General features: G+C 39.9%; 1 protein-coding gene across 2 annotated transcripts in view; it reads right to left on the reverse strand.

The window, feature by feature from the left end:
- NELL1 (neural EGFL like 1) overlaps positions 1 to 14094 on the reverse strand; it is a 738699-nt gene that overhangs the window by 273667 nt on the left and 450938 nt on the right. For both annotated transcript variants that reach the window (XM_054699344.1, XM_054699343.1), the window contains exon 14: positions 3433 to 3555. In XM_054699344.1, coding sequence (XP_054555319.1) covers positions 3433 to 3555 — 123 coding nt within the window. The remainder of the gene's footprint in view (positions 1 to 3432; positions 3556 to 14094) is intronic.

Genomic DNA, 14094 nt, shown 5'->3' on the forward strand with positions numbered 1-14094 from the left:
AGAAAAAGGAACAGGAAGGAAGGGGGAACTAAAAGTCATGGTATTAAACAGATTAAGTCATTCAACTATATGATTTATCTGTGATATAGAATAATGTGATCAACATTCCAGGGTTAAGGTGGGAACTAAATGAAGCAATTTATGTGAACACGCCAAACAAGGTGTTTTTCACACAGTTTGGTGACTGTTGAAGTTAGATGGGTACTTTCCATCCACATGAAGAAAAAGCTCCTTGCACAGGCATCAGCCACCAGGAAAGTCCATCTGAATGAATTCACACCAATTAGTATTGTTTAAGAAACTGCTGGCTTGTGCTCTACATGTTAATAGACGTGTTAACAGCATTTATTTTTATCCAGGTGTAGTCAATTCCATGAACACCACCAAGTCCAGAAAAGCTTTCATATATAAAATAACTAATTCAAGTTGTCTGGTTATCCTGGTCCAATTCCCTCTGTAAATGTTTCAGTTGGAAAAAACTGTTATATAAAATGTATGTCCTGGGGCCTCCCTGGTGGTGCAAGGGGTTAAGATGCAGCACTATGAAGTTATCCACAGCAACTGCAGAATGTGTTCAATACCCAGCCTGGGAGCTACCCACATGGCGCAGCAGACCTCTCCTTCCTCACCTACTGCTACCCCCAGCAGGGCAGTTCTGTCAATCAGCCTGTTCTGTTCCCCACTCTGTTTCTCTGGTGAATCCTCTCATCCCCTGTACCTCTGGCCTGTTCCCCAGTTCTTGTATGCATAAATAAATCTTTAAAAATAAATAAATAAAATGTATGTCCTGAGACTCATGTTTATTTGGGTACCACAGTCAAAAACCTAAGGTTCAAGTCAACTCTTGAACACTCTCCGCCTCTTTATCTTTGTACAACTAATGACACCCTCTTCACTTTTTATAACATTTGACAGTTGAGAACATATCAATATGCATTTGCTTAGTAGTTTTTTACAATAACACTGTCAGATAAACACAGAAGGTGGTATGAACCCACTTTTAATTTGTGAAAAGCATAGACATTAGAACTTACCAGTAATGAAATCAGGTCTAACTCCCAACACCCCAAACTCTCTGTCCACTAGATCAACTATACTACATTGCCTCCCTGGGCAATATTTATAAAACACAGGATTCTCCCTGGTCTATTGAGGTCAACACAAGTGACCATGAAAATCACTTTGAGAAAATGATTTTATCTAATTCATCATTTTTAAGGGAATATATATTTTCAGAGTCTGTGGATACCAAGAACATTATTTGAGATCTATTTTTTTACAGTTGGATTTTCACATTCCACACAGGTGAAGACACCACTTATTGCAATAGCACAAGAGGGCTTGACAAAACACAAACTCACTGGACTAGTACAATTAATATTATTTTATGAGATAACATAATTCTGAAAAATGCATTAAAATCAAATCCCTATGTTGTTCCTCAGATTTATAGCATTAGCATGCAGGAACCAGCAGTGGGCTGGATAATCCATGGAACTATATTAATGTTTATGTTTTTTTGTTCTGCTTTGGAAATATCTTCAGCCTTCTTTTGAAAGCTGAGCACCAGCTTATTTCTTTTCACAGAATATTACAAGAAATAACACAAATATTGAAGGTATAAATTCTGTTCTAAGAAATGCAAACAATATTGAATTCACAGCAACAAGTGAATAGTCTTTGTCTTTCACGTACACACACACACTCACACACTGTCTCACACAAACACAGAATCCTCTGTGTAACACAGTGCATAGTGCATGATCTCAGTTTCTAAGCCTTTACCTAAATATGTGTGCAGATATTTGTAAATAATAAATTATATATGTGAGGGTTCCCTATAATTTGATCTTATGTATCTTCTGAAAATATGTCTCAGAGACCACTCAGATTATATGTGCATGGACATGCATTAACATATACACACACTGAGAGTTTTCAGTAATAGTCTATTCCAAGAAATAACTAAGCTAAATTAAAACATTCCATTCCTAATTGATATTTTAGCCATTTCTGGGGCCCAATGAATACAAACAATACTGTGCACATATCAGTTTATGTATACTTTTCTTTCTCAAGAGCATTTCATTTTCTGTAACACATTTCAAGAGGTAAAAGAGATGAAATCCAGAGAATCCCTGCACTTCTGGAGGGAGAGTGAAGCATGTACACACTCAGATGTGATGTTGTGATCCCAAAGTTCCAATTATGTAAACAAATGGGAAATCAATAAACTTGATTTAAAAATATGATTCCTATAGTATTCTTGGATTAACTTTAAATTTTGATAGATTTGTGCAATTACCACTCAAAAATTCTCACCAGTTTAACTGTCAGGCATGTGTGGAGCCATCTCACCAACATAAAGCAAAATCAATACCTACAAGTCCTCTCCTGATTTGAAGCATGAATCCTGAGTGACGTAGTTATTGAAGGCTGTTGCTCTCAAATCACCAGCCTGTCCTCTCTGCCAAGGAGTCCTGGTAAGTACTGTGTGTCCTTGGGGAAGTTACTAAACCTCTCTATCTGCTTTGTCACCTTGAAAATGACTGATGCATGATGATATGTAGCTCATAAGACTGTGTCTTGGTTTTCTGATACATTCATTTTGTCTGTTTTCCAGCATGACTGTGTCCCTCTCCCCTGGTAGAGTCCCTCAGCTAATGCTTATTTATAAAGTGTGTCAGGCATCATTTTAGCTGCTGGGGACAGAGCAGGGATGCAAGACTAACTGGTCTCTCTCATGAAGGTTCCATGGTAATGGGGAAACAGACAATATAGAAAAGAATCACAATGATATAGAATATTCTGTCAGGTTGTATTAGTGAAGAAAAAAAAGAGGGTATAGGGCTAAGAGGTAGTGGGGATGCTGTGTTTTCAGGGTGGTCAAAGAAAGATCTAGGATAAGGGGATGTCATCTGAGAGGTGAAAGGACCAGATTCTGAACACTCTCAGAGACCAGAAGGAGGAATTTGCATTTGATTATAAATGCAGACAGAAGCCACAACACTGACCTCTCCATCCCTGAAATCTTCTCAAATGCAGAGCATGGTGTAAACTTGAAGCTTCCTGCCCAAGAAAGTACCCAAGGGAGGCTGTGAGCAGTGCCCAGGTGTTCCCTGAGAAAAACTCTCAGGGATTAAAATCAGGAATCAGAGCTTCCCTCAAAAACTCAAGGCAAGAGGCCAAGCTACACAGTCACAGCGTCTAGTCATGGAACCACACCCCTGACAACCTCCCCCCATCCCCCACCCCTCACCCTTTTCATTCAAGCCAAAAGACAGACTCAAAGTATTTTTCACCTCTGAGGCACAGTGCCCCTGCCAGCTGAAAGAAATGGGTCATGTTGGGCCACCAGATTGGTGACAAGCATCTACAACCTCTTCAGGACTCTAGCAGGGTGACAACTGCCAGGTCACCACAAAGACCTACCTCTGCAGAGCGTCCCGTTCCCCACATAGCCCGGTTTGCAGGTGCAGCTGTGTCCCTGGACAGTGTTGGTGCAGATGGCGTTGTCATCACAGTTGTGCTGCCCGCTGCCACATTCATCGTGCTCTGTTGCAAAGAAAGAGAGAGAGAGAGAGAGACCTCTTAAAGCCAAATCACCAGTGTCAGAAAAGTGAACTAAAACTCACCCAACAGCACTGACTATAATGCATCAGGTCCTCACCACATGCCTAGAAGTTGCTGTGTCTGGTGCGGTTGGAATTTCAACACCTCTACAAGATGGATGTCTTTATCCCCACCTTGCTGGGGAAGAAACTGTGTCAGCTAGGCCAAGGGACTTAGGCAGGTCACAGGAGTATATGTGCTGTGCTCAGCTCATTGTGATTCCCCTTCTACAAAGGTTTCTACAGAGGCTTGAAGGTGGAGGCTCCCCAACAGGGGCTATTTTACATCTCCTCCCCCTGGAAACATCTGACAATGTCTGAGGATATGTTTAGTATTATGATCTGGTATAGGGGATACTATTGGAACCTAGTGTGCATGGCCCAGCATGCTGCTAAACAGATTACAATACACAAGAAATACACAAGAGAATCCACCATCACACACTTAAAAAAAGTCAGGAAACCTTCCTCTAGGTTAAAAAATAAAAGAAAAAAAGAAAAAGAACCAACCTCCCCTCCCATAAGACATTTCCCAACTTCTTTAGAAGACAAGAGGAAAAAACTGAAGAGGCGGGCTCAGCTAACACAGTCTAGCAAAGAAGTATTTCCCTGAAAGCTGTATCAAAGGATTAGCACAGGAAAAAGAACATGGACAGCAGGGGACTGTGTTCTGAGTAGGAAAGGGATTTACTCTCAGGACTGTGTTCAGCAGTTTAACGTTCCACATAGCCATTCTCTTAGGGTTCAGAATTTAGCTTTTATGTGACCTCTGATGTGCAGTAATATGTATATATAGTCAAACACATGCAGCCTACTACATCCACCAAACATGGGGGAAAAGGGGATAGATCTTATGCTTCAAAATGGACTGGAACATTCCAAATGACTTACAAATCAAGCCTCCTCCATCACCAGGAATTTTAAACAGTCATTCAAATGACTAAATAAACAACATGAGGGCTTTCATGGCCTTTATTTCCTTTTAAAAAGAAAAATCAAATACGGTTACTTAAGTCATAAAAAGAGCTAAAAAAAGCATGGGAATCCCAGTGAGAAATCCACCCCCCCCCCAAAAAAAAAAAATAACACTCATTAAACGAAACTAAAAGTTCGATAGATTATATTAAGTAAATTTTACATCACAGCACCAATCAGATCAAGTATTGATGATCTTTACTACTGTTATTCTAAATTTCCTAACAGAGACCCAATAATGAGAAAACTCAAATTCCACAAAGCACAGCTGTTTTAGTCACCAACAAATACATAACATAAAGAAAAGCATAGAGAGGGCGGAGCAACATGGCGGCGAGGAGATGCTGCGAGTAAGATCTCCCATTAAAAAAAGTTAATAGGGAGGAAAAGCGGCAGGTCCCAGTGAGAACTGGGACACGGAAGATAAACGGGTGACTCCAGCAAACTACCCGAAGAAGAAAGTGGCCATAAAAGAGGACCAGAAGGGAGGAAAGCGCAGAACCCTGCTCCCCTCCCCCGCCCACAGAGTCCTCCGACCGGCAGAGAGGAGGAAAACAACAAACTAAAACGACCAACAAGAACAAACTACACAGCAAGCGGGACTGTCAGTGGAAAGAAACTATTGCAGCCACCACACCCCGGGAACAGGAGCTCTGGAGAACCCTGCAGGATTCGCCATGGCGGTGAGCGAACGGCTCCGGGCGCCATTAGAGAAGAACAAAGAGACTCTGGAGACGCGCACACAGCCCGGGCTGCCGGTAAGCTTGCGTGGAAAAGCAGCACACCTGGAGCGCTTGAAAAGCAAACGTGGATCGAGACCGCAGCTGCCCAGGTCCCCACGCCTGCGACCTAGGCTTGCGGGGAGACCCGCGGAGGCCCTCACTGAGGTGAAAGTCCCTCACTGAGTAAGCAGGAACCAGGCGCCCAGGCATGGGAGCGGGTGCAAAAGGCGCCATTCCCGCGCCACTGAACTGGGCTACAGCCCACGTCCTGGACCTGAGGGCTTTGGAACTGAGACCCGGGGCACGAAATTTGGGGCATGGGTTCTCCACGATGGTGGGGCACAAGGCAGACACAGCACCCCAAAGCCGTTGAGGTTTACCCTACCATACCCGCTCTGTTCCCTGTCCCACGGGGTGGGAGGAGGCGAAAAACAGCCCCCCCCCCAAGGCCAATAGGAGAGATCTCTGGTGCCACCTAGCGACCAGAAAAAAAAAGTCACTAACACCCCATAGAACAGGGAAATTTCTTAAGACTGCTTGAAAAGGGCAGAAGTTTCCCGGAGGAGACAGTGGCCAGCTGGGAAGTTAGCCCACGCCAGGCCCCTTCCGACCAGCAGTCTGAGCCCACAGAGGGAACAGGCACCCACGGCTGGGGCAGACCAGGCGCGCAGAAGAGTGTGCCTGAGACCGGAAGCGCAGGGACTGATTCCCGGGTCGCCATTTTAGAACACGGACATTTCTCCAGTAAAGACTGCCTGAAACCAGCAGAAAGCTCCCTCAGAAGCCAGAGATGGTTCCTGGAGGAGCCAGAGGGAAGCGCAGAAGTTCACCCAAGATGCTGGCCAGTCCGAGCAACACAGTGTCCCAATGCATACAACAAATTAGAAAACAGACAGTAGGGAGTAGAAGAACCACACGCAACCTAGCAAATCTCCAGAGAAAAAGCACACCACAAAAGAAAACCACCCTCCAGATTACAACGACAGTAACTTGGAAGAACTTCTGAGACTTCCAGAAAGAGAATTTAAAATTGCTGTGATTAAAAAACTGACAGAAGTCATAAAGGAAAACAATGATATGCGAAAAATAATCAACGATCAGAAGAATGAAATTGAGTCTGTAAAGAGGGAAGCAAAAGAAACGCAGGAGATCAAAGAATTAATGGAGGAACTAAAGAAGTCTGGGAAAAGCAATGAAAGCAGAATAGATGAAATGGAAGAACGAATAAGTACTCTTGAAGACCCAGAAATAAAAAGAACCAAAACAGAAAAGGAAAGAGAAGTACGAAGGAAAAAGAATGAAGAAAGACTTCGGGAACTATCTGACTCCATGACGAAAGGAAATATAAGAGTTATAGGAATTCCAGAAGGAGAGGAGAGAGATGTAGGAACAGAGAAAATATTCCAGGAGATAATTGAAGAGAACTTCTCAAATGTGAAGAAGGAGCTGAAAATTGATATACAAGAAGCAAGAAGAACACCAAACTTCCACGACGAAAGGAAAAGTACAGCAAGACACATAATAGTAAAGCTCCCAAGAATCCAGGACAAGGACAAAATAATGAAGCTAACAAGAGGGAAGAAACAGATAACATTCAAAGGGAAACCAATCAGGCTGACATCGGACTTCTCGGAAGAAACACTACGGGCAAGGAGAGAGTGGAGGGACATAGTCAACAGACTCCAAGAAAACAGATGCCAACCAAGAATACTCTATCCCGCAAAGCTCTCCTTCCTCCATGAAGAAAGAATAAGGACCTTCCCAGACAAACAGAAACTCTGGAATTTCATTACGACTAAACCCCCACTCCAAAAAATACTACAAGGAATCCTAAAGCCAGAACCTCAGAGGGACGAATAACAACGAAAGAAGGCCAAACAAAAAAATAAGTTATTAAAAGAATAAATAAATAAAATCAAAGGAAAGACAAACACAATGGCAAATACAGATGCTAACATATCAATATTAACTCTAAATGTAAATGGACTAAACTCTTCAATAAAAAGACACAGAGTTGCAGCCTGGATTAAGAAAAAAAAACCCAACCTTTTGCTGTCTCCAGGAAACATATTTAGCTACAAAAGATAAAAATAGGCTCAAAGTTAAAGGATGGAAAACAATCCTACAAGCAAATGGACCAAAAAAGAAAGCAGGAACAGCTATACTTATATCAGATAAAACAGACTTCAAACTCAAAAAAATAAAAAGAGACCCCAATGGTCATTACCTTATGATCAAGGGGACAATATTTCAAGAAGAAATAACACTCATTAACATATACTCACCAAACGAAGGAGCACCAAAATATATCAGACAACTGTTGTCCTCTCTGAAAACAGACATCAGAGAAAACACATACGTAGTGGGAGACTTCAACACACCACTATCAACAATGGATAGATCAACAAGACAAAAAATAAGTAAAGAAAATAAAGCTCTAAATAAGGACCTAGAGCATTTGGGCTTAACAGACATCTATAGAACACTAAACCCAAAAAAAATGGAGTACATATTTTTCTCAAGTGCACACGGATCATTCTCCAGGATCGATCACATACTGGGGCACAATACAAACATCAACAGATACACCAAGATTGAAATCATACCAACCATCTTTTCTGACCATGAAGGCATCAAACTAGAAATAAACCATAAAAGGAAGGCAAGGAACTTTCCTACTTCATGGAGATTAAAAACCACACTACTGGAAGACCACTGGACTAATGAGGAGATCAAAGAAGAAATTAAAAAATTCTTTGAATTGAATGACAAGGAGGACACCAATATCCTAAATGTATGGGATGCAGAAAAAGTAGTAATAAGAGGAAAATATATAGCAATAGAAGCTCACATCAAGAAACAAGAAAGAACTCAAAGAAACAACCTAATCTCGAAGCTCAAAGATCTAGAAAAAGAACAACAAAAAAACCCCAAAACCAGTAGAAGAAAAGAAATAATAAAAACCAAAGCAGAAATAAATGAAATTGAAACTAAAAAAACAATCCAAAAGATCAATGAAACCAAGAGCTGGTTCTTTGAAAAAATAAATAAAATAGACAAACCCCTAGCCAGGCTCACAAAGGAAAAAAGGGAGAAAGCACAAATAAACAGGATCAGAAATGAAAGAGGAGAAATCACAACGGACACAGCAGAAATCAAAACAATAATCAGTAACTACTATGAAGAGTTATATGGAAACAAGTTCAACAATCTAGAGGAGATGGACAAATTCCTACAACTCTACAATCACCCAAAGCTAGATAAAGAAGAAATAGAACACCTAAACAGACCAATTACAAGCAGCGAAATTGAAATGGTAATCAAAAACCTTCCCAAAAACAAAAGCCCAGGACTTGATGGATTTACAAATGAATTCTACCAAACATTCAGAGACGAATTAGTGCCTATCCTTCACAAACTCTTCCAAAAAATTGAGAAGGAAGGGACAATACCAAACACGTTCTATGAAGCCAACATTACACTAATACCAAAACCAAACAAGGACAACACAAAAAAGGAAAACTATAGGCCAATCTCTCTAATGAACACTGATGCAAAAATCCTCAATAAAATTTTAGCTATCAGAATCCAACAATGTATCCATAAGATAATTCACCACGACCAAGTAGGATTCATTCCAGGGACACAAAGATGGTTTAACATCAGAAAATCAATCAACGTTATCCAACACATCAACAAAAAGAAATATAAAAACCATATGATAATAACAATAGATGCTGAGAAAGCTTTCGACAAAGTGCAACACCCATTCATGATAAAAGCCCTTGAAATTCTGGGGATACAAGGAACATACCTCAACATCATAAAGGCCATCTATGACAAGCCAACAGCCAGTATCATTCTCAATGGTGAAAAGCTGGAAGCAATTCCATTAAGATCTGGAACAAGACAAGGATGTCCACTCTCACCACTGCTTTTCAGTATAATACTGGAAGTCCTAGCCAGAACAATAAGACAAGAGAAAGACAGCCAAGGAATCCAAATAGGAAAAGAAGAAGTCAAACTATCACTATTTGCAGATGATATGATAATATACGTAGAGAACCCCAAAAACTCCACAGAAAAACTAATTCAACTAATCAATCAGTTCAGTAAAGTGGCAGGATACAAAATCAACACACAAAAGTCAGTAGCCTTCCTATACACAAACAATAAATCTGAAGAAGAAGAAATAAAAAAAAACCATCCCTTTTATTATCGAAACAAAAAAAATCAAATATTTGGGAATAAATCTAACAAAAAAGGTAAAGGAAGTATACAAGGAAAACTATAAAACACTGTTAAAAGAAATAGAAGAAGACACAAAGAAATGGAAAGACATCCCCTGCTCATAGATTGGAAGAATAAACATTATTAAAATGGCCATCCTACCAAAAGCAATATACAGATTCAATGCTATTCCAATCAAAATTTCAATGTCATTCTTCAAAGAAATAGAACAATTATTGATGAAATTCATATGTAATCACAAAAAAACCCAAATAGCCAAAGCTCTCCTGAAAAAAAAGAAGGGAATGGAGGCATCACACTCCCAGACTTCAAACTCTACTACAAAGCCATAATCATCAAAACTGCATGGTATTGGAACAAGAACAGACATACAGACCAATGGAATCGAATAGAAAATCCAGAAATAAACCCACAGATTTATGGTCAACTAATCTTTGACAAAGGAGCAAAGACTATGCATTGGAGCAAAGAAAGTTTGTTCAATAAATGGTGCTGGGAAAACTGGGTCGCTACATGCAAAAGAATGAAGCTTGACCACTACCTCACACCATACACAAAAATCAACTCAAAATGGATTAAAGAACTAGACACAAGACCTGAAACCATTAAAATATATAGAAGGAAATATAGGCGAAACACTACGTGATTTGCACATCAAAGACATCTTTACAGACACATCACCCAAAGCAGTGATAGTGAAGGCAAAGATAAACAGCTGGGACTACATCAAATTAAAGAGCTGCTGCACAGCAAAAGAGACAATAACAAAAACAAAGAGAAACCCCACCAACTGGGAGAACATTTTTGCACACAACACTAATGATAAATGACTGATCACAAAAATCTGCAAAGAGCTGATGAGACTCAACAACAACAAAGAAAATAATCCAGTCAAAAAATGGGCAGAAGAGCTAAAAAGAAACTTCTCTGAAGAGGAAATACAAATGGCCAACAGGCATATGAAAAAATGTTCAACATCACTTGTCATCAGGGAAATGCAAATCAAAACTACCATGAGATACAATCTTACACCAGTGAGAATGGCACATATTAAAAAAACTAGCAACAACAAATGTTGGCGAGGGTGTGGAGAAAAAGGAACTCTTCTGCACTGTTGGTGGGAGTGCAAACTGGTCCAACCACTATGGAGAGCTGTGTGGAGATTTCTGGACATACTAAACATAGATCTTCCATATGATCCAGCAATTCCACTCCTAGGTATTTACCCAAAGGACACAGAAACATCAATTCCAAAGAACACCTGCACCCGTATGTTTATAGCAGCACTGTTTACAATAGCTAAGCTTTGGAAACAACCCAAATGCCCAAAAATAGATGACTGGATCAAGAAGATGTGGTACATATACACCATGGAATATTACTCAGCATTCAAAAAAGATAAACACATGCAATTTGCAGCAACATGGATGGCGCTGAAAGGGATCATGCTCAGCGAAATAAGCCAAAAAGAAAAAGAAAAATACCGGATGGTCTCACTCATAGCAGGAATCTAGAAAACTTAAATAAGAGACCAGGAAAATGAATAACTATAAGAAAGTGAAAATCAGAATCAACAAAAAACTATGAAACAGAGACACTTTTGGGGGTGGGGGGCGGGAAGGGAGGGATTGGGATCAGAATGGGGGGGTTGCAATTGTATGGGGAATATAAATATAAAATTTATTATTTAAAAAAAAAAGAAAAGCATAGATATGCACATCTCTTGATTTAAAACTTTGACTTTTCCCAAGAAAATTTGTCTTTAGGCCTTAAAATGATCCCAAACTGTCAGGGAGACACGTGTATAGGTTAGCAAGCAGTGAAAAGGGAGACAAGATTTATGAAGCCACACTGCTAGCCTTCGCAAAAGTCATCACCAGCACATTCCAGAAACAGTACCACCCAGTGATCAAATTTCCAGACCCATCAAGCACCTAGTATGTACAAGAGCAGTACCAGATGATGCTAGGGACCCACAAAAGTCTAAGAAATTCAGACTCAGATACCAAGAATTTTTAATATCCTTATTGCAATTCACTTAATGAACAATTTTAGAGTTTGTACTAGGAATCAAAGTTAAGTAGCATATCCTCTGCTTGTATGAGTACCGGCCTCCAGTTGTCACTATGGGCTAACTGCAACAAAGCGATGAAGTGGTAAGAGTCTTAAGCAAGTGACCTTCTATTTTATCATACAAACAGAACATATTTTAGAGTGCAAGGGGCTCTGCTAATAATTATGCTCGGATAAAAAGGCGTAACACAGAATGACCTAAGCAACCAGCCATGTGTGGTCATGTAAGATAAGAATAAACTAGAATGAGAGTTCATTGGAGGGAAAAAAAATCCTTTTAGTAGGGAGAAAAGTCTTCTTGCAAGAGGAAGTGTTTGAACTGATCTTTTAAAATCATGAATGTCTCCTCAGTCAGATTTCCAGAAGGGATACTGTAGGCAAAGAAACAGCAAGGAGAAAAGTATGGTTTTATGCAACCTTCTCAAATTTTAGTTCATGCTTATGGACCTGGTTCCCCCTCCCCTGATTTCTAAAGCAAAATCATAAGATTATTTAAAATATGCAATGAGGTGCTTAGATAAAACAAGTACAAGGAGTAACACGTTCACCCTACAGCCTCAAAATTCTTGAAGCAAACCTGCTTCTGTGATGAGGGGGGCCTCACTGCTGTCCTGCATATGGATGAGCTCTTTCTTTCTGCACTAGTTTGCCTTGTTTCCCTGACTTAAAATCCTCTCAAGTGATGGGGTGGGAATATCTGTGTCCATGCCTGGTTCCAAACTGACTTCATACCCGTGAATCTTACCAAAGTTGCTTTCTCTACCACATAAATAATACCTTTCTTTGAACTTTTTCAAATATAATGCCTTTACATCTTTGATTGTGATTGTATCACAATACATGGTGGTGATATTTTTGAGTATTATTAATAATGCCTCATTAGCTAACTTTAAAGAATTATAGTATCTTTTCTATAACCCTGACTTTGCCCATTATTACTTCATGTGACATTAATGAGCCTAGAAAGTGCCAAGCATTGAGCTAAATATTGCACACGTATTATATTATTTATTCCAGCAAACATATGAAATAAGTTGGACTCATTTTAAAATGAAGGTATTGAACTAAAAAGACTGAATAGTTTGCATAGATCATAGAGTGAGCATTGTAGCTAGCATTTATGACTCTAGATACTGGGGGTGACCAACACATTACTGAGAAGTTGGAAGTTATTTAGATGCTGCTCAAGCTAAATGAACAAATCTGGAAGTGATTTCATAGTGCCAAAATACTCTTTTTTTGGGGGGGGGGGCTTCCTGGTAGCACAAGGGGTTAAGACACAGCATTATGAAGCGATACACAGCCACTACAGCACGAGCTCGATCCCCAGGCAGGGAGCTAACCCACATGGCACAGCAGACCTCTCCTGTCTCGCCTGATGCTCCCCTCAGCAGTGTATTTCAGTCAATTCACCTGTTCTGCTTCCCACTCTGTCTCTGGTGAATCCTCTCACACACCCCCCACACCTCTGGCCTGTACCCCAGTTCTTGCATAAATGGATAAACAAATCTTTTAAAAAATGTTCTTTTTTAAAAAAATAAGACCCCAAATTCCTACCAAAGATATAACCTACATTAAAATAGTAAAAGTGACTATACGTGGGGATGGGGCGGATACAGGGTAAAGGAGTGGCATTTATACTGCTTATTATTTCATTTACTTTGTACTTCTGAATATTTTACAACCAACATATGCCTTGTATCACTAAACAAGAGAGATTTTTTGTTTTTATTTTTTTTTCAAGAAAGAATGAAAATGTTTTCCAGCTACATCCACACTTGCATGGAGAAGACAGAACTTTGGAGGCTGACAAATCTGAGTACAAATCCTAGCAGTGGATGCAAATCCTACAGAGGTCTGGCAAAGGATGATGACTGCATGTCAATATGGAAAATGACACCATGACAAAAGAGTAGAAAACATGGCTTAGTCTCAGTTTCCTCAAATCCAAACATATTTTGATATAGGAGGGTGTACTGAAACATTTATACAATGAAATGTTTAAAAAAATAAAGTTGGCAAAACAACTTATCATTTTTGGTGCATAGCAGGTTCCCCAAAAATGGCAAAGGCCATCACCACCACCATCAGCAGCATCAGCAGCAGCATGTCTGTGTGGTCTTGCTGTGTATTTGCCATGAACTCTTTCTAAATCATTCCCAAAAGATTTAATTAGGAGCTTTGTTACTCTCACCTATGTCTCCATGGCTGTGTGTCCAAATCCACTGTTATCTAAGTCAAGTAAAGTTAATGTTATCAGAGCTATCACCCCAAAATGGAAGCATTAAGATCTGTCACACAGAGCTGTTGGAAAGATTAATGAGAAAGCAAAGAAAATGTGTCCTCTGGCACCCCAGCCAAGTCATACAGACTCCTCAAATGTTAGTTTTGTTCCACAGGGATTATTTAGAAATGCATCATTAAACTACAAAATTAGTGAAGAGCTGAGCTGTGGTCCAACG

Source organism: Talpa occidentalis, unplaced genomic scaffold (assembly GCF_014898055.3).
Source record: "Talpa occidentalis isolate TD23 unplaced genomic scaffold, MPIMG_talOcc4v2.1 talOcc4.3, whole genome shotgun sequence".
Taxonomy (NCBI): Eukaryota; Metazoa; Chordata; class Mammalia; order Eulipotyphla; family Talpidae; genus Talpa; species Talpa occidentalis.